The sequence below is a fragment of the Volvox carteri genome (genome assembly GCF_000143455.1).
Source record: "Volvox carteri f. nagariensis unplaced genomic scaffold VOLCAscaffold_30, whole genome shotgun sequence".
Taxonomy (NCBI): Eukaryota; Viridiplantae; Chlorophyta; class Chlorophyceae; order Chlamydomonadales; family Volvocaceae; genus Volvox; species Volvox carteri.
Window position 1 is genome coordinate 835,710 of NW_003307573.1, and position 20,278 is coordinate 855,987.

The 20,278-nt window shown below is 55.0% G+C and overlaps 4 protein-coding genes across 4 annotated transcripts in view; all 4 read right to left on the reverse strand.

The window, feature by feature from the left end:
* The window catches only part of VOLCADRAFT_93235 (uncharacterized protein), a gene marked incomplete at both ends in the record, with an annotated part of 14,671 nt that extends 13,491 nt beyond the window's left edge, over positions 1 to 1,180 (reverse strand). The window contains 3 exons of the mRNA XM_002952546.1: positions 121 to 293; positions 777 to 798; positions 1,133 to 1,180. Of these exons, the coding sequence (XP_002952592.1) occupies positions 121 to 293; positions 777 to 798; positions 1,133 to 1,180 (243 nt within the window). The remainder of the gene's footprint in view (positions 1 to 120; positions 294 to 776; positions 799 to 1,132) is intronic.
* Positions 1,181 to 1,829: 649 nt separating this feature from the next.
* Positions 1,830 to 6,235, reverse strand: VOLCADRAFT_93236 (uncharacterized protein; the record flags this gene model as incomplete). Its single annotated transcript, XM_002952547.1, has 6 exons — positions 1,830 to 1,891; positions 2,213 to 2,419; positions 3,322 to 3,397; positions 3,757 to 3,841; positions 4,384 to 4,442; positions 6,119 to 6,235. 6 exons carry the CDS (start codon positions 6,233 to 6,235, stop codon positions 1,830 to 1,832), a joined length of 606 nt encoding a protein of 201 aa, XP_002952593.1.
* Positions 6,236 to 6,988: 753 nt separating this feature from the next.
* VOLCADRAFT_62641 (uncharacterized protein) lies at positions 6,989 to 9,625 on the reverse strand (the record flags this gene model as incomplete). The annotated part of the gene is made up of 5 exons (XM_002952548.1): positions 6,989 to 7,078; positions 7,819 to 8,034; positions 8,762 to 8,809; positions 9,321 to 9,407; positions 9,494 to 9,625. 5 exons carry the CDS (start codon positions 9,623 to 9,625, stop codon positions 6,989 to 6,991), a joined length of 573 nt encoding a protein of 190 aa, XP_002952594.1.
* Positions 9,626 to 13,657: 4,032 nt separating this feature from the next.
* On the reverse strand, positions 13,658 to 19,576 carry VOLCADRAFT_93238 (uncharacterized protein; the record flags this gene model as incomplete). The annotated part of the gene is made up of 15 exons (XM_002952549.1): positions 13,658 to 13,746; positions 13,792 to 14,238; positions 14,287 to 14,509; positions 14,609 to 14,754; positions 14,825 to 14,951; positions 15,391 to 15,425; positions 15,556 to 15,802; positions 15,877 to 15,914; positions 16,073 to 16,160; positions 16,241 to 16,525; positions 16,656 to 16,994; positions 17,969 to 18,046; positions 18,996 to 19,040; positions 19,275 to 19,454; positions 19,493 to 19,576. 15 exons carry the CDS (start codon positions 19,574 to 19,576, stop codon positions 13,658 to 13,660), a joined length of 2,451 nt encoding a protein of 816 aa, XP_002952595.1.
* Positions 19,577 to 20,278: the final 702 nt, after the last annotated feature.

The window sequence follows — 20,278 nt, forward strand, 5'->3', positions numbered from 1 at the left end:
ATACATACATACATACATACATACATACAAAAATATACACCGCAACCCACATCGGCATACACACACACGCACGTGTGTACATGCTGTCCCCTCTTTCCACCCAGCATCCCCCGCACTCACCCCGCCGCCTCCACCTCCTCCGAGCGCTCCCCCTGTTCCTCCTGCCGTACCTCCTGCCAGGGGGCCCCTCCACAGCCCCCCGCATGCCGCCAGGAGGGAGGCCGGGGGTTTGTTGCCCCGCACAGGAGGGGGAGTCACACGACCCGAGTACAACAGCTGATAGCGAAAATCGCCTTTCGGGGGAAGGTGGAGGGTTGCGTGTGTGAGTGTGTGTGTGTGTGTGTGTATGGGGTGGGTGGGTGAAAGGCCGGGCGGGAGGAAATCAGGTGGGTCGGTGGGTGGGTGGGTGAGACCATTTGTATTAATGTAAGAGGCAACGGGCCACGTGTCGACGTGTGTGCTTTTTTGGGGGGGAGGAGGGAAGTGTGTACATAGATGTGTATGTGAACGGTAAGGGGAGGAGGCCCAGAAGGGCAGAGGACACACCCAACCCACACCCAACCTTAGAGTGACACACCCTCACATGCAGCTTGTTGACATCGCAGGACGCAACCGGTGTGAGCATGTGTGTATGTATGTAGAGTGTGTGTGTGTGTTTTACTGAAATCCCTCTAACTCCCCCCGTCTCCCCCCCCTTCCCTCCATTCATCATTCCGCACCCTTAACCCCCTCGCCGTACCACCACTGCTAAATCCTAATATTTAATCCGCACTCACCCTCACCCTCGCCCCCGCACAGCTGGTGATAAAGTAGGAGGAGGTATTGCGAAGTGGAAACACATTTCATAAACGCAACCGAAGGACGTGCAAGGAAACAACTCTTCTCTTCTATTGCCTTTAACAATAATGTTTTTCCATAAAAACATCTATACAGGAAACTCAAGATTTAAAAAAAAATTATTGCTTTATATTTCTAAGCCAATAGTATTTGTTATTATACGTAATTCAATGTCAAACAAGGAGAAGGTCCAACGCCATTTCCTCAAAACCCCCACTTCCCCCCTCCCATCCCCCCACCCCCCTTCTCCCCCCTTCCACCTTCTCACCCCCTTCCCCCCGAGTAGCTGCCTCACCGTGGGATCTGGCAAACACAGATAGCCCGCCGTCGGCATGTCCGACATACATACACTCGCAGCCGCCATCGTCTCCCGTACCGCCACTAAACCCGCTGCCGTACACCCCCAGCAGCGTAGAAAAAGGTGCACAGCCGGGGGGAAGCGGCCGGGAAGCGACTGCCGTAAGCAACTCCGTGTCGTACACGATGATCTCCCTGCAGCAACCGGTCGAGGGGGGACTGAGTGTGTGCGTGCGTGTGTGTGTATGTGTGTACGATAGCATGTGCGCATGTATGTGTGTACGATAGCATGTGCGCATGTATATATACATATATACATATATATATACATATATACATATATATATATATGTGTGAGCCCGGGAAGCCATCATACACGTCGTGTCGAAAAACACGATTGTGCCGACATACGTCTGAAACATCAAGAACTGCCGTACGACTCGAAATCCCGAAAAAATCCAAAACAACAGAAACGCAACTGCCCGTTGGGCCCCGGGGGTTGGGGGCGGTTGCGGCGGTTAGGCGGTTAGAAGCTACTGAGGCGCCCTGGGGCTTTCCCGCCGCCATTCCCCCGTCCTCCTACAAGCCTAAAACCCTTTCTCCTTTCCGCCCTCCCGCCCTCCTCCGAAACCAAACTCAACGGGTGTTTTAATCCACTATGCTAGGCTCCTTCCCCCTCCCCCTCCCCCCTCCCTCTACCTGGGCAGCAACAGGAACATAAGTCCCCTGGTGGCGCAAAAGTGGGGCTGGAAGGGCCCTACATCCGGGGTGAAGGGGGGGGGAGAGATACACCCGAGGGGGCACTTGAGTGTTTTCACACCTAGGGGGGTCTTCTCAACGTTGTGTACCGCGTGAGGTCACTGATGGCGACATGTGTAGAGGGGGAACTGGGCGGCTGGGTAGCTGGCCCCCCCCCATCCCCCCCCCACCCCACCCCAGCTCATGCTCTATGACCGTGACACCCGCACATCCCCCAACCACCAGCTCGCCTGTGTCCCCCCCCTTCCAAACCCATATCCCCCTGCTGCTGACCACGGCCCGGCAAAACACACCGACATACATACACGCATACACACACCTGTATGCCCCGCTCGTTGCACCCTGATCCCCACTCTTTCCCCCCCCGGGGCCCCCCCCGGCGGGTGGGGCTCCTCCAGGGTTATAAGCGCCAGGCCCCCCTGGAGGCTGCTGACCGCCAGAAGGCGGCTGTCCAGGGGGTCCACCATAAGGCCCCCCAGCCACACGTCCGGGAGGGGTAGTGCCCTCGTCCACAACACCGACCCGCCTGTGCAGGGAGGGAGGGTGAGGGGGGAAGAGTGAGAGGAGGAGAGGGGTTTGGGGCGTGTGTGTGTACGTGTGTATGTGCGTGGAGGGGGGGTTATGCGTGTGGAGGTGGAATTCGGGGGTGGTGTGTGTGGGGGGGGGATGGGAGAGGGGTAAGGGGTTAAGCGGGGAAGCTACGGAGCAGGGCGTTAAACCCACGCCCACGTTGACACGCATCCAGTTACTGCAGCGGCTCAGATCACGCGGCTCAGAATCGTAAGACATACATACGCACACGCAAATACACACACACGCTGTCCGGTATCCGCTCACCCTTCGTATCCCACAGCAGGAGCAATCCCGGGGACAGCAACACGGCCAGCACTGCCGAACTAGACATCACCCAGCCGAGACCGGCGATAGCGCCGTCGCTGACAACGGCGCCGCCGCCGCCAGCACCGGAGGCGCCATTCGCGATACCGCCGCCACCGCCACCATTGCTGCTACTGCCGCCGCTGCCGCTGCCGATATCGCGGCCGCGAGCGACGGCCCGGATGTGGTCTCGTACGACAAAGTGATCCTGCAGTACGTGTTAGGCACGTAGCGCGCGTGCGCCTGTGTGTGTGTGTGTGCGAGAGAGGGGCGACCCGCCGTGTACAGGACGCCCGGGAGTTTGTGTTTGCCTTCCTCACAGCCCAATCGCCTTTTCCCCTTATCCCATTACCCCCGGGGCACAAACACACCCTTATCCCCCTCCATCCCCCTTTCACTTACCCCCCAAAACACCTCCCACTCCGAAAGCCCCCCCCCTTTTCGCCTTCCCTCCCCCCCCAATAAAGCACACCCAGACATACACACGCACACGCGCACAAATACACAAACGCACACAGTTAAATACAGACAGACAGACAGACAGACACGCACCTCCAGTCTGCTGATGATGCTCCCTGTCAGTACGGACCAGAGCACCACCCCACCCGCGGAGTCCCCGGAAGCAAGTCTGTATGTATGTAGTGTGTGTGCGTATGTATGAATGTATGTATGTATGTGTGGGGATAATATGCCAAGTTAACGAAGAAGGGGGGAGGGGGAGGGGGGAATCATCAGATGCAAAAGGAGGTTGGGGCGGAAGAGGGGGAAGGGAGTGTGTGTGTGTGTGTGTGGCTGACGGGAAGTGGTAAGGGGGCGTACGGACGGAGCGGAAGTACTGGAGGAAGCAGAAAGAGCGTCAACAGACTTACAGACAGAGATATACGTGTGGACAAGGTAAACAAGGTGGAAACGGCAACACGGCAACATTACGGTCCTCTTCCCCCGCCTTCCGCCCTCCCCCCAAAACACACACACACACATACACACCGGGTTTATTCCCCTCCCCCCCGTTTTGAGGCACCTGAGGTGGCTTCCGTGGTTCTTCATATCCCGGGAGTGACAATCCGGGCACCTGTGTATGTACGGCATTGGGGGGAAAGACGAACCACACACGATTGAAGCTGCTGCCAGGGCAGGGGGGGCCCGGGGAGAGGGTTCACTGCAAAGTCAGAAAGCTGGACGCAGGTGTCGACCCCCCGGTTGGTTGGTGGTTGCAGTGGAAGTCAGAGAGGTGGGGTAGGGGAGGGGCGATCTGGGGGGAAGTGTATGCAAAGGGGTTGGGGGGGATTGGGGGGGGGGTAGGGGGACAGGTACGAGGTGTACGGGAACGGCAAATGAAGTCGCAAGGCGAGGGGTAAGCAGGGTTGGGTCAGCTGTGGGTCGACCGACGCGTCCAAAGCAACCACCAACTGCCAGGTATGTGTGTGTATGTATGTGTGTGTATGTATGTATGTGCGTATGTGTGTGCATGGCAGGAGGGGGGACCACTGGATGTGGGGTTTGACGCGAAAGGGGGGGGGGATCTGGCATCTGGGTTGGGGGCGCAGGGGTAGTGGTGGGGGTTGGGACAGGGGTTTGCCAAAACGTGTCCACATGCCGTACCATTTCACGCACGTGACCGGGTGGTTTCTGTGTCCTCCTTGCAGCAGGCAAGCCAGCTGCAGCTCGTGAACCTGGGGTTGAGGTGTGTGTGTATGTGGTGGGGGGGGTAGTCGTGATATGATGGATTCGGTGGACACATGGCAGCATGGGGGTTTGGGGGTTTCCAAGTAGATCTCCACATGCAACATAAGTCCGGGGGGAGCCCGTGCGTGTATGTGTGTATTTGTGCGTGTATGTGTGTGAGGTGGGGGGGTGGAAGTGGAGGGTGGGGAGGAAGACGGGAGATGTGAAAATGTGGAGTAGGGGTAAAACGGAGGCGTCGGGGGAAACCGTTTATATTCATACTTGTACAACTCAGAAGAGACACTGCCGACGGCCAAAGCAGGAAGAGCAGTGTATATATATGTGTGTGTGTGTACATGTGTATTTGTGTATGTGTGCGTATGTGTGTATGTATTTGTTACATATCGATTCGGGCCTGAGACTGGCCAGGGACACCTAACAGTGTGTGTTTGCGTGTGTGTACGTATGTGTGTACGTATGTATGTATGTGGGTCCTAGTGCGCTAGGCACATGGACCGGAAATTCAAGCCTGGGGGATGGGAGGAAGAATGATGCGCGGTTGCGGGGCGGGTTGATTTAGGCTTCTACCCTTGTCCATGACATGGAGCGAGGAGCTCATGTCGCCATAGCGGCAACCGACCACGACGCAGGATAGCATCTACCTCGACAACAGCGATGCTTGACCCGACTCCATAAGCAAAGAGATGTGTCTCCAGGAGGTCGGCAGAGCCCTGGTTAGCCTTCGTCGCCGGGCACGGAAGTACACCTACGACGTCCAAGCTAGGCGAATGCATGTCGCGTTCTAATGGAGGCATGCTAATGGTAAATAGATTACAAAAGCTATTTTTCCTGCATTCATGTGCTGAGGTTGCAGCAGTCTCTTTCGTACGTCTGAAAGTGCTGCAAGGCTAAATCCTCAATTTGCGATCGATCCTCTGCTGCCGAAACGCAGTTTTTGCCAAGGTTCCTTGCATCTACTTGATGAAAAAACATTGGCAATTTTTACAGAGTTGGGCATTTCCTACGGAAAGCATGCCCGGTTCGTACATCTCAGCGACTTCGGATGCATTTTGCAAGAGGATGTATAACATGGACTCCCTTTCCGGGCAGAACTCTCAATCGTAACACGCAGAACCTTACTTTGGTTACACTTACATTTTAAAAATACATTTCCGTACGCAGCCCAACCGCTGGGCGTCTTTCACCTATCAGCGGTGGGATTACCAGAGGCTGCGACCAGAGCACCTAACACCGAATAACACACGAGCAAATCTTGAACGAATACTTTCGAGTAATCTGCATGCTCTGCCGAAAGTAAAGATTATCGGGCAGCCCAAATCCATCGCCCATGCCGTTCCCAACTCAACCCAAACCAAAAAGCCATCAACAGCCCACACCTCCACTTAACGTTGCTTCCAAATACCTTCTTGTTTCTGTTCTTCATCTGTTTCTCCACCATCATGAAGAAGTCCAACCGCGATATCCCATGGACTTGCAGCAAAACTGCTTGGCCGTCAAAAAGCCAGCAGCCGACATCATTTTCCAACTGCGCCAACCCCATTCCTGCCAAGGCGTGCCGGCGGTCTCAGCCGAGCAACATTGCCAACAGTAATTGACACCGACAGATTCAGGCCCGCCTCCAATGTCCCATTCCTTTTCTCCCCAAACCTCACTCCACACATACCTGCACATATGTGTCAACAGACAGGGGCCACCCCGCGGCAATCCCAGCCCCCCCCCCACACACACACGCACGCACGCAGATATGCGCGCGGGGAGCGCACAAATACCGCGCTGACATACATACACACGTGGCAGTTCCGCCCTCGCCAAGAAGAACTCCAGCACTCGTAAACGTACCGACATACATCCAAACAAACAAACACACACACACATATGTATGAGTTAGATTACATATATATGTATGTATACATATGCGCACAACATATATGCGGCCCCCGGTCCAGCTCTTTAGTGCTTCATTCCCCTCCTGGACAGCTCCCTGCTCCCGCCCTGCACCCTAACCAACGACAATACCTTCGCCATCGCCCTCCACCGCCTCCCGCCCTGCACCCGCCTTTCCGCAGCCGCCGCATTAATGCCACTTGCATCGATACACGCACACGCACACGTACATACAGATATATTTACGCACACACAGAGCTTTGTCCCTACCCTCATATCGCATATCTTCACTTTTTGCCCTTCTATTCAAGCTACGGCTCACTTCTTCTAGGAGAACACAACCACATCCACACCCACACGTACCCTCTGAATAGAGCCCTCCTCACCCCAAGCGCCGCAGGAGTCTCTTAAGTTGCAACCGGCCGTCCGACACCAAAGGCTCTCATGACTAAGATCCTACCAAGTAAAAGTAGAAGTCAAAGGTAGATCCGGATCCAAACCCAATCCAAACATCAGCTCCAGACCCAAGGAGGGGCTCGAGTCCACGGCCATGAAGCAGCGGCTTGTACGGCCCAGGTCGTTGAAAGGTGGTGGTGAAAAGTTACTTTGGCTTGGTTGGTTGGAAAGTAGTTATGGTGGTTGCGGTTCATTACAGTTGGACCGTTGTCCCCGGCTGCGTGTAGTCGATCTTCTCCACCCGCACCTCCCCCTCAACCAATTGGTACACATACACGGTAACCTGGGATTGGGTTGGGCGGGGGCGGGGGGGTGAGGGGAGTTATGTGATGCCGAGTCAAGAAAGGAAAACTACTACTGCCGGCGGGAGTGAAAGGGAGGGAAAGGGAGGGGGGAGGGAGGGAAAGGGAGGGGGGAGGGAGGGAAGGGGAGGGGGGAGGGAGGGAAGGGGAGGGGGGAGGGAGGGAAGGGGAGGGGGGAGGGAGGGAAGGGGAGGGGGGAGGGAGGGAAGGGGAGGGGGGAGGGAGGGAAGGGGAGGGGGGAGGGAGGGAAGGGGAGGGGGGAGGGAGGGAAGGGGAGGGGGGAGGGAGGGAAGGGGAGGGGGGAGGGAGGGAAATGGGACAGAGGACCCCCCGGGTCAGAGACCAGCATCGCATCACATCACATCACTTGTACCAACAGTCACCCGGCCGGGGGGGCGGGGCAACCGTCATCCGGGGTAACATCTAATCCACCCCACCCCAGGCCCCTCCACTCCACCCCCCACTCCACCCCGCCCTCGCCCCGCCAGTCTGGGTTTTAGGTTTTGTGTCTCCGTTTCCCACCGACCACTGAGCCCATTGCGTGGTCTTCATGGCCCCCGACATCCTTCCCCTCCCAATACATACATACATACATACATACATACATACATACATACATACGCCTACACACAAGAACCCCCAACCCCCAAACAAAACCCTCAAACCCTCAAACTCCGCTCCGACGCCGCCCCCCGGCGGCCCCTCCACACCACATATATACCTTATGTCCGTCCAGGTCCATGAGCACGAAGCTGGGGTTGACGGGCCCCTCCGAGTGCTGGTGGTGGTAGGCGCCCGTGGCGGAGCCGGGGTTCAAGGTCAAACAGGAACCAGACTTGCGCGCCTCGAACCGGTGTGTGTTTCCCGTCAGCAGGATGTCCGCCCCCATCTGGCGCTGCAGCAGTGAGGTGGCGTCGGGGTCGGCCCAGGGAACGATCTGGGGGCGGGGCGGGGGGGAGAGGTGAAAGGGGTGGGGTGATTGAGAGGTGAAAGGGGCGGGGGGAAGAGGTGAAAGGGGTGGGGTGCTTGAGAGCTAGGCGGGCAGCTAGACAAGAGAAACCTCAACCGGCAGTGCTGGTGATGGTGGTAGTTTGTGGTGGTGGTGGTGGTGGTGCCGGGGCCCTTAACTCCCACTCATGCGCCCTCCCTTCACCCCCACCCCCCTCCCCCGGGTCGGTCGGGTCGGTCGCGCGTTTTCTTGGGCTTTTGGGAGGAGCACTTGCATACCGACAGCTTATCATTAGCAGCTAATCAGCTAGTTCTCCAGGCCAACAGCAAACTTTATTCCAGCTTTACGACAGCAGTGCTTTACTACTTCTCCGCCGCCTCTACACCTACTTTTCTACACCTACTTCTTTACGGCTTGGCATTACTGCTTTTCCTGCTTTTTTAGTCCTGGCGGCTTAGGTAGGTAGTTTTTCCGACATCATCTTCACTTCGTCATCCCGAGGTCGCGGTCTTCACGGACGCCTTTCGGTCAGTTCTACGTCTGGTACACTCTTGCCCTGGCAGCAGCTTCACTCGTTTGTGGTTCGTCTTTCCCCCCCCCTCCCCCTCTTCCCCCCCTGGCGTGTCCACATTCGCATAACTTCGAGAGTAAAAACCAGGGCCCCTGAGCCGTACAACCCATTGCCCGTCCAACAGGAGGTGCCGTACAAGCCTACCTGGTGTCCGTGTACGACACCCACTTTGAATCCCGCCAGATCCAGAACCTGCGGGAGGAGGGCCAGTGCGGGCGGGGCAAAGGGGGGGGGAGAGGGAGACATGAGGGATGGAGATTTTTGAAAAAGATCATCGATCATGTGGGGCCCCACGTACCAGGAAGGGAGGGCAGCAATGACAAAAGTCGGCTCCAGGGGCTGTCGGGAAATGTGATTGCAGCGCGCTCTTTAACCATAGTGTACGGCGACTTTTTGTTGTTGTGGGGGGTAAGATTGGTAAATTGAAGAGGTCAGGGTTATTCGCGTGATGCTGTACTTAGCGAACTCTCGTGGCCGCGCGCGTCCCGATGCGCCCACTACGTTGGGCCTGGCGTTGACACTGCAAAGCCTTTCCTTTCTCCCTTCCCCTCACAATTTCCGGCCTTCCCTTTGTGTATTGCCTGACAGACGGGTTTTCTAATTAGCGTGGTCATACACTTCTTTGTACTGTTCCGGCAGGACACGTTTGTTTGTGCCTGAAAGCCCGCCCCGGTACGCTCCGCAAGAGTGTCAAGAGCCTCACCAGTTGCTCGGGAGCCGGGAATTCATCAAAGTCTCCAGCGACGAGGTGGAGCTCCCCTGATATCGTGCGGAGGTAGTCAAGGAATGCCTGGCGTGCAGCGGTGGAAGGTTGATGGGGCGCGGAGGATGGTGCGCGAAACCAAATGCCATGGCAGTGTCCGCTGAGAAGCGCACCTTGCTGCAGACGTTTCCCACGCATATCGTGGTGTGAATCTTCCCAGGTTTGAGCAGCTCCTTGAATTTTGCGGGTAGGTCCGCTGCACGGTGTGGGATGTGCAGGTCGCCGATGCACAGCACGAGCACCATTGCAGGCAAGAGAAATACTAATCGGCGGATCGGTGTGGATGTGCGTGATCAGCCTAATGAGCGAACCCAACAAACAGCTTTCGATTGCTGCACAGTTCAAGCTCAATACTCCTGCACTTTAAGGTCAAATCCGCAAACGCAGCGCTAAGAACCTGATATCTTTACTGTTTCCATCCGGGCACCACGATGGCCTTCTTGGGGTATGGTGTCCGGGTACCAAAATTCAGTTGCACAACTCGTACAATAACAGCAGTCACCATGTGGGATCGCACGAGAAATTACTTATCATAAGTCTTCCTTACGCACGGCCACTTCCGCAGTGCGCTTATAACTCGACCGCTATTGAGGTCGTCAACCTTTCCGAAACAGTTTTTTTTGCTCCGCAAGTGCCAATGGACATGGAGGTTACCGGTGTGAAGCCTGGAGCTCTCAACCCAATCCGGTAATAAAGAAGATTCTGCTGAATTACCGTCCTGCACCCGGACATGCAACGGCGAAGAGCATTCTTTATGGCGTCCTGCCATGTGCAGGGGAACTGGGCCAAAGCTAGCCGTCGGAGAACGGCTGAGCGTTTGTGGAAAGTTCGCCATCAGTTCCGCAGGTGAGCACTGCTTCGCTGCAATTGTGACACCTTCAGCCCTCCCACAAGTACAGGAGCCTTCATGCTGCCTCTAGCATAGCAACCACTTCCTTGCTACAAGTACTCGCTGTATTGCATCTCCCACGATAATGCACAATCCCCACTGGCTCTCGTAAGCCTCCTCCATAGCTGCAGCTTAGTTCCCCCGATGCACGCCCCCGTGTTCCAACTCGTAGGGCAATGGCGTGAGCTCCCGGTTGGCGAGCAGGTGCGTCATTGGGTTTGGTTTCGGAGAAGATTGGACGTATCCGCGGGGCGTTAGGACGGTTCACCTTGGAGCCCTTCCGGAGAGCAGCCGGATGGGAGCGTGAGGGCTGGGTGGGGGGCGTGAGGTCCAAGTGGGAGCTGAAGAGCCAAGTGGGGGAAATCACCAGAAGAGTGAAGGATGCGTAAAGATGTAAGGGGGCAGTAAGGGGACACGATTGAGGGGCGAAACACGGGGGAATGAGAACGAGGTCCGGGAAAGGGTGAGGGAAATACGTGGGGGGAAGAATGGTGGCGGGTAGGGGGATGTGGTGATAGAAGGGCCCTATGCGGATCATCACGTGCAGCGGGAGGATAAGGGGAAGAGGAGGAATTAGTTTCTTGTCGATCTGACCGCTCCTCAGATCTAAGGTGCTTGGCACGCGCACACACATACAGACATACACATATACACACTCCCTCTCTCTCTCTCTCTCTCTCTCTCTCTCTCTCTCTCTCTCTTAAACAGACAAAGACACAACAACCCAGATGATGCTATCTGCCTGCTGTTTTGTCTTACTGACTGCTATCTTCTCCAAGGTGCCTCTCCAGCCATGTCGGCTGAAATCTGTCGCATCACCTCCTGTTGTCGCCCGTGGTGTCTGCTGCCCCCCACGACTACCCGCCACCATGGCCCCCCTCCCCCCTTCCCCACCCCCCCGGTTCCCCTATATGCCGCATATGTCCCCCTCGGTGTAGATCCCCAGGGCACCAGAGTTCGCGGGTGTGGGACCTGACGGTAAGGCTCTGGCCAATCCACCTAGGTAGGTAGGTAGGTAGGTGGGTAGGTGGGTAGGTGGGTGGATGGATGGACGCATATCTATCTGCCGGGCCGCACTCGGGGGCTGGACCAACAGCAGGTTGGGAATCCGTGATGGGGCTGCTGGCGGCTGACGGTCGTGGACGTCGGCTGCGTAGTGCCGGACGCCTCGACGGAAGTCTCTGGGGGCTTTGGTAGAGTGGATATGTGGATGGAGCGGGGGAGTTATGAGCGACGGCGGCGGCGTGGCGGAGAACCAGCAGCAGCAGGGCCAACAGGCGGCTTGTGGGATGCGCCAACCGCCGCCCGCCCGGCTGAGGCATTAAAATGCAGAGGCCTTGCAGGGGGAGAGGGAGCGGTGGGGCTGCCTGCAGGGCGGGCGGTGCCAGGGGCGGTGATGGCGGGGAGGGGGTTTCGACCATTGAGATGGCAATGGACGTGCTTGCTGCGGCGGGGCCACGCGGCATTGCGAGGTGACGGGATTCATCATGACGTGGCGTGACGTGACGTGATTCGTGTTTTCTTGCGTTAAAGGGGGACGATAGGGGCGCCCGGATATTATTGTTTGAGTTAAACCGTTAATGAAGCAGTGGCCACTGTGGTGTGGGTATTGTCGTGAATATGGAAGGGTTTGGGGCCGCGGCGCAACAGCATGCACGCTGTTTGGGGGTCGTGAAGGATCGGAGTCTAACCTGGGGTTATTGATACAACGGCGGCGCGGCAGGGCCACTCTCCGGCATGACATGACAGAACCAGAAACAATGTTTGGCAGCCCTGAGGAAAGCGTGGGAAGGAGAGGGACGGACAACCACAACCCACCAGGAGGGAGCACAGCCTCCTTTTCGGCCATGGCTGCACGGAGCGGTGTTGTGGGCGGAGACGATGTTGGTGCTGCACTGCTTGGCTCTGCCTGGATGCTGTGTCGTTGTTCTGGAGCTGCAGGATTGCCTCATGTGAGAAGCAGGGAGCTCAGCAGCGCCTGGCTAAGCACTCCATATGCCGTTTTGTCGGGGTCGACCAACAGGGTGGCGTACTATTTCAGGGGCATGTGTCTTGGGGGCGTTTAGTCAAGCTGCTGGGCTCTGACCACGGACGTCTCCATGGGCGTCATGGAGGTCTCGCACATTATATTGACAGTACAGTACCGCCTGTATAGTGTTGTGCGTGCGTTGAATCACATTGTAGTGGGCTCCGCTCAAAACGGCTGTTATTGCTGCATGGAAGCGGTGTCTGTCGAACTGTAATACTGTTAAACCTCGCTATTGCTTTGAGTTCCAAGGGTGTTAACCTAGGCGGCGAACCGCAGTATACTCATTTCAAATTGTCTGGTCCGCACTAAGGTACATCCACACAAGGTGTCTGATGTGTAAGGTGATGTACCTTACCCAGCAGCAAAGAGCGATAGGGCGGCGAATTGCATGAGTACACGGTGACTACCGTGGTGACTTCGTGACGTACAAAATGACCGACCTTGTAAAAATCACGTATATAGTTCGATCATATCGTTCCATGACGCGGCTGAAGCCGCAACCATGGGCTTGATCCTTCTCATGGGCTTGATCCTTCTCGTGTTTTTTTAATTGAATATGATTTGGAAGGGCTTTTGTTACAGGCCTAAATACAACCCCCTTGAATCCACACCTTCAGGTCCTACCCCTGTTACAAATCGAGGGTGGGGTTAGTCTGGATTCCCCTGTGTTTCGAGAGGCCGCGCGTAACATACATAAGTCGGACACATCAAGTCCTGAGTCGATGAGTCTACTGCTACCGCACGAAGCCTACTGGCAAATTCCCCAGCCATATGACGGGCCCAGAGCCAGCAAGGTATGGCGGATAACAAAACAGGTAAGATGCTTTCTACAAGGTTGCTACATAGGTAAGAGTCACACGGGAATGCAGCAGCACACTCACGAATCAGCACACGCAAGGTTCTGTCCGCAACCTTTCGTCACAGGAACCACATCACGACCGATAGCTCAGTTCCGCTTCCGGGGATCAACATCTCGTACTCGCGGTATGGCTCGCTATCAAATGCTCACTGCTACTTTGCCAGAAATGCGTGGCTTGTCGGAGTATCGTCGGAGTATCGTAAATGCAAGGATGCGCGCGCATAATCGTTGTCTGCAGCGGCGTTGCCACAGTCCGCCAGTAATCAATCAATCTCAGTCACCAGTTTCCCACATAATCGCGAGCTGTCATGCTATACACGGTCAGTTGCTCAAAGGTCATGCAGGCTGACTCGCCCCTTACCCTCCCTGGAATGCTCGCCATATCCTGCTTGCAATTGCATAAAATCGGAAGGGACTGAACACCCCACAATACATTAGTTAAATCCGTCACCGAACGCCTAAATCAATGGATCATACGAATGTATCGGTCGCGCACCAGGTCACTGATGTTTCGAAGCCCACACCAAGGACACGGATCGCAACGTCTTATCCGCCGTCCCAGCGAAGGAGATTAGCCGGTATTTCCCAGCTGCGGCAGCATCGCCCGGGCATGGCGTGGCCCATGCAAACGTACCTTCCTCCCCATCCGTGACACCAAGGGAAACGTTCCGTCCCGTGCTGGTGGTAAAAATCATGCCCTTTACCTCCTTAAAGGTGAAGAAGACAATGGCGCGGTCGATTGCCTCGCCACTGGCAAAGGCCACGTCGACGGTATTGTTCTGGACCCCACGTATAAGCCCAGGCCTTGAGGCGTATTCCACCTGCAGGCTTTCCATCGCCGTCGTGTTACTGTATCTAATCTTGGTGATGGGATTTTGCCCAAAGGCTGACATGGCAAGATCGTCAAAGAGGTGGCCATCAGCCGTTGAACCGTAGGGCCCCATAATGAGGTTGCACGTTGGCGGCTTTGGCGGAGGTGGCGGCGGGTTCTTCAAGCGGTCCAAGAAAATCCCCGTATAGTTGACGGAGGCGAGGTCAATCACCCGCCCCTTGTCCAGATCGGCCTCTTCAGCGAATTTCCCTGTCAATAAAAGAAGAGGCCACCACATTGAATTTAGGAGAAACTTACGACAAGGTGCAGGATACGGGAATAACGTAAGGTTTACGCGCAGGAAACTGCCTACCAGAAGAACTACACAAAAAAGGGACTTACTCAGGGGCACCCATGTCATTTTCATGTCGCTCTTCGTCTCCTTAAAAAGTTTCTTCAGCTCATCAAAAGCGCCGCTGCGTGCCAGGAGAGCCCAGGGGACCTTGGCGCCAACACCGCCTGGAAGCTTCCCGTGGAAGTCCTGCACACATGAAATCGTGACAAAATCATTTATCAACCAAGCAGGTATAGGCCATCTGGGATGGAACGTCAACCAAAACATGGAGGTGCGCGCGCGTACCTTAGTCCAGACAAGGTACGATACGCGTACGGATGGGTCGACAACAACGTCCGTAGCGCCAAGTCGACGGTAGTCCTCGCAGAACAGAGAGCACTCGCTAATGTCGTATTCGCCCTCGGCCGTCAGAGATGCACGGAACCTCAAGCCTGGAAAGCATTTTCAAACATAGTTGACCAAGCGCTCTGCAGCAGTGCAAGAGGATCAGCGGAATCGCACCTCGCGCCAGATGGGTGGCATTCAGGATCACCATACCATTCCAGCAGCACTTGACCGGGAAGGGCAATCCACGATGCAGAAGGTCGATTGTACGGAAGTCTCGGGCAATTGGGTCCGTTTTCACGTACTGCGGAAAGCAATAACCGATCAGGCAGCAAGGGCAGAGGCATACATAAGCTTGGGGAGACCCCCGAATTAGTCGGGAGCGCGAGATTATGGCTAGCTGCTGAGATGTGGAGTTGAGGTCACAGTTGATGGACCAGATTCGCACGCTGGATTGGTGGCGATTGCCGAACCCTCCGTCTCTTCGGGTGTTCGGGTGAATGGATGAGGTGGGGTCCCTGAAGGCTGGATCCGCCGCCTTGGACTTACAGTTCGTATGGCGAAGTACAGTGTGGTAGTGGTGGATGGTGCTATAAGGTGATAAATGATCTAGAACTGACAATGTGATAAAGTGGCCCAGAAGCCTCCCACTCTGTAACATTACATTACATAAGCTTGCTGGCATGGAAAAACACGCGGGTGAAGGAGACGTCTTGAACACTTTCCCTGGCCGACACACTCACCGGAGCTCCACCAACGTCGCGAGAGACCCACGTATCTGCAGCCACACATAGCGTAGTAGGCGTTAACCAGTAATTTCCATTCGGTATTGCGTAATGAAGACACAGAGGTGGTTGTTGATTGGTGGTTGGTGATGTTGCACAGCCGTTAACAAAGTCTTGACTTACCATAGAACTCGTAACGAGGCTTGATTGGTGCAGCCTGCACCCGAGAGTCGGCAGCAGCCTGGCGCGCTGCCTCCTCGACGTGTACTTTAGACATGTGCTCTATCGCGGTTTGCCAGGTGATCCCGGGAATAGCAGTAGATCCGGAAATCGTACTTGCCGCCTGATCGGACTCCCCGCTCATCAGGCGCCGGCGCAAGAAACGCTGCGTGACACCGCTGACACGGCCCTTCTTGTTGCCAATCCAAACCTGCAGACAGCCGGAAGCCATGAATGCAAACTGGACGCTCCCAAGCTACCAACGAAGTCCGGAGAGACGCATACCTCAAAATCCAACCCGCATCCGATGTCGGCCTCAAACGCTGCCAGGCGTAGCATGTCGTGAGCACAGAAGAACACTGCAAAATTGCAAGGTCAAGTTCCCAGCGGGTTTAGGTAATTCCATGCGGTGTACGACAACCGCGAACCAAGCAAGGTTCATGCAAGGCTAAAGTCATTTCAAAGCTGGACGTAAGCTTACCATCATTAATGAAGATCACGAAGTTGTAGGTTCCTTCCGGGCTTTGGTACACGGGTTCTAGCGCGGCGTTTCGGAGTGAAGCCAAGTACTGAACGCAGCACACAACGTGTGTTAGCATGTCAGTCACTGCAAAGTCTTTTCACAATCCGAGCTGTAACCCCAACGGACCTCAATACGATGCTGCTTGTAGAACGCCCCCGAATACGGGTCCATGAGAGTCTGGCGAGTCAACAGGCCATTAATGACGACCGTGTTTGGGATGCCAGCCGCAGTCCAAAGCGCCTCTGCAATCCGGAGCCAAGTTGTTGTGGTGTCCTTGCTGCCACTCTCGTAAATGGAAATGCTGACCGAAGAAGTGAAGGCCGGTTTCGTGTCATTGTTGAAGTACGCAAGTTGAAGATACTGGTCATTCCTGAGCATAAGCGCCAGGCGTAGGACCTCGAGAATCCAAAACTGCAAGGAAGTAATGACCCAAATGAGCGCAATGGACACAGGACCGGCGCTTTCCCCACGCTTGCCCTCGCTCACAACACAACCCCAAACCCGTTGCCCTCTTCTCCAGCCATTCCACGGCTTGACCCACCGGCATAATAGCCTCGCACTCATAAAGGTTTGCCGCAATTAGGTACGAAAGGCGCCGCGGGGATCCATGTGGCGTGTTTGGATGCTCAAGGCACTCCGCGGCTGTGCCCAGCTCACGGATAGACGCAAGCAGGTCAGTTGCAGCTGGCAGATGCTCTTGAGCTGCGGCTGGGAGGTCTTTCATTACCCTTAGAGCCCGCTCCAGCGGAACAGGAGGGAGCATGCCAGTTGCTACTGAGATCGCGATAGCAACTGCTTCAGGCTCCTTTTGAGCCCTGCTCTTGATATCTTTGGCAAGCTCAACCAATCGTTGGAGTTTCTCAGGCTTCTGCTCTGGAGCCTGTGTGGGCAGTCCGTATCACATCAAGCGAACTGTGCAAGCAACAAGGCGTGGCCAAGCACCTCGTACCATCGGCATGAAAAAGCCAAGGTCCTCCTCCTCTTCACTTGGAGCATCTTCTGCACGTAGCTGGACGGCGCTGAGAAACATCAAGACAAATAATAATGCGCCGCGCACAGCCATTCCTCTGAGTCCGCGCAAACACATCAAAGCTTCATCAACAGACGCATAAAATAATGCAATTATAAGATGGTTGACGTGAATTAAAACTTGATCACTTTGTGCAAGCGCGTGCTTGACTACAACGGCCTGTAATGCATTATTTCATCGCCGCTTATGTGTAAGCTTATGTGGTTGATCCTTTAAAAAGTTTCTTCGAGAGAATTGATTCAAAAATACAGGTTAATTGATGGGAAGCAGCCGTACGCTGAGGTAACCGTAACTGGGGGAATGAATTTCCGGGGAAATCTATGGCCATCATAGATTGGATTCAGGAATCTGTAGAGGTTTTATCAGCAAGTGTGTATCACATTTTGCGGGTGTCGCATGTTTGGACTGTAAGTCACGGCCCACGGTGAAGCCATGGATGGTTGAGAACGTCTGTTTCTGCAGAAGGTTAAGGCGTGCAATTTTAGTGCTGGGTGCTATCTAGACCCAGCCGGTTGAGCCTCGGCTCCTTGTCGAACAGCCACGTAGATTCGACCTCCGTCGACCTACTTCGGGTTAGATTAACATGATGGCCTAGACTCCCTTAAACCCATAGCCATAAAAACTACTATCCAATCGTAACTGAAGTGTGGCCATAAGGTTATGCAACGGCCCAGCAGCCGACACCTTGCGGCTTTGATGCCGAGCTCAATGTTCGAAGCACTAAACAACTTGAGCGTCCAGGCGCATTGTCTAGAACAGGAATGCAACATAGCGTAGTAAGGAAGCGGCTCACTCAGGGACGTTGCCCAATTGGCCAGACTTACCAGGGCATTTTCCTTGAGTCCCTGGACTTTTGCTATGATGCGCATGCCCTCATGAAGCCGGGCAGATTTTTGGGCATACTGCCGAAGGTGGTAAACATCGGGCAGAGTAACGGGTTGAAATAAAGTAGGTCTACATTAAACCTAGGTTGAGCTGGGCTTGCAAGTTCCCAAGCCAATTGCGGTAACATAGGGTGACCGCTCCCCAAGCTCTGCCGGCAAATGCACGCAAACGCCCCAAATCGCACTCGCCATCACCAACAACCCTGTATGTGTACCTGGCTAATAGGAGCCTTTCGTCATCAGGTGGACAAATCCATCTGTGGTGCGGGATTTCAGGGGAGTTGTCAAATCACGGTTCACATACGTGTCGGGTTGGGGCCGTTGACTCGATAATCTTCTGCGCTGACGGCATATTGACACTTCAACCGGTTAAGGTATCCGTTCCTTGAATTTGCAAAACCAGTTTGTTAGCCGCGGATGTGTCCCTGTTTTTTTTGCAATTTTCGGAGGTTTTCTTAGCGCTACGAGCCGTGCCGGCTGTGGACGTATTTGCGGCTGTTCGCGGGCTGTTTGTTGGCGTTCATTGCATTCGTGGGCTGTTTGTGCGTCCTTGACACCCCTTGCCCTCAACCTCCCTGCCTTGTTGATGACGGTGGGGCTGTACCCTTTGAAATAGAGCCTTGCAGAAAAAGCACGTGGGTTTATCATTATTTAATATTGTTCAATCCTGCAGTGACTAAGTCACCAGCCGCCAGCTTGGCTTGGTAACAACAAACCGCTTGCGAAACCTCCCTCCCAACACCAACCATTGTGGAAGTTGCACTAGTGGCCGATAGTAATGACAGTTACCTGTGTTGCACCGTTAGAAAATCTTATGGCCTCAAGGGCCCTACGGGGGCCAAGAGCCCCACCAGCGACCCACCCAAGGCAAGCAACAACCAGAGACCGCTTCATTGCGGCAATCCAGGGATTGCCTTGGGTGGGTGGAGGGAAAACTAGAGGCAACTATCCCAGCAGCTGGACACACCTCTTGGTAATAGTCAAAGCAACGGCAGCTAAAAGCCCAATGCGCCTGTGCGACCCAAGTAGAAGCTTGGCGTTCCTTGCCATGCTGCGGTCGCATGCATGCAACCCGCTTTCACGCACCACGGCAGTTCCCTCGCAATAACTTCTTGCCTATCAGTACACGCATTCTTCGCTTCGAGAAGTCGAAGCTTATCAAATCCGGCACAAGGGTTAGGACGTTGGGAAACCTACAACCCAATATACTCGCCACGGTGGCGCTGTTAAACGTTGCTGCACTTACTTTATCTCTTTTTGTCCGCTGAAAATCTACCCGTTGCATCCTTACTGCGACCGAGTCCTTCCTGTGCGAGCTGATTGGTGCAGCGTGACCTTGGCCGTGACCGCTGCGGACGACTGCAAACTGCCGCTGCAACAGTTCTTCACCTGACCGATCTTTTGCATCCACGACGCCGCGGCACGCCTGCTACGGTATGTTGCGGGTAACCTCCTCCCCCTTACCTCCCGCCCCTCGGCCAATTCGACCAGCAGCAAGGTGATCTTTGCTGTTTCGTCCCGTAGTTTCGTGTTCAGATTGAATAACATTGGTCGAGTGTAGCACGGCTTGAGCTGTGGCCAGTGTTCTCGGGCAGCAATTGATCTAAGGTAGCAAATGTGCACGTAGAAAATGTGCTAGCGGTTAGGCTTGTAGAGGCGTCGCTGAAGCCTTCGGCTGCGCCACGGGCAAGGTAACGCAGCAGGAGTAGTGCCTTAAGTGTAGGTGACCTTGGGCGATGCAAACTACGCGTTCAGCCGAAGTGCCGTGGAGTCTGCAGCGAGTGGAGTCCGCCCCATCTGTGCTTGCGCACCACGCGGGGGGAAGTTTAACTCCCCTGCACGTTGGAACCAACACGTTGGAGCGGCAGTTGGCCCTGTAAAGTATCAAAATGGCACCGCATTTCTGTATTAAAGTGTCGTCCCATGGTTTCGCATTCTCCAAGAGCCGCATAACTCTTTGCAAATGGGGAAAGATGGTTTTTTTGCCACTGCTAAAAAAAATTCCCAGACGTTATGCTACTTTCATTTTCGCTTATGGGGTTATGTGCACCTTTCTGGATAGGTTACGTCAGGGCGGCCACCCTGGGGTATGGTTACAGCTCAAGGCTCAGCTCAAGGTTCGAGCGCACTCAGTCAACAAATATATTCAACCAAGTTTTATAAGACGATGCATCATTTCAGTAAGAAATTAGAAGCACTGTGCGCAAATCTTTCGTGTACGGGTGCACAATACAGGATCCAGGTTTACTT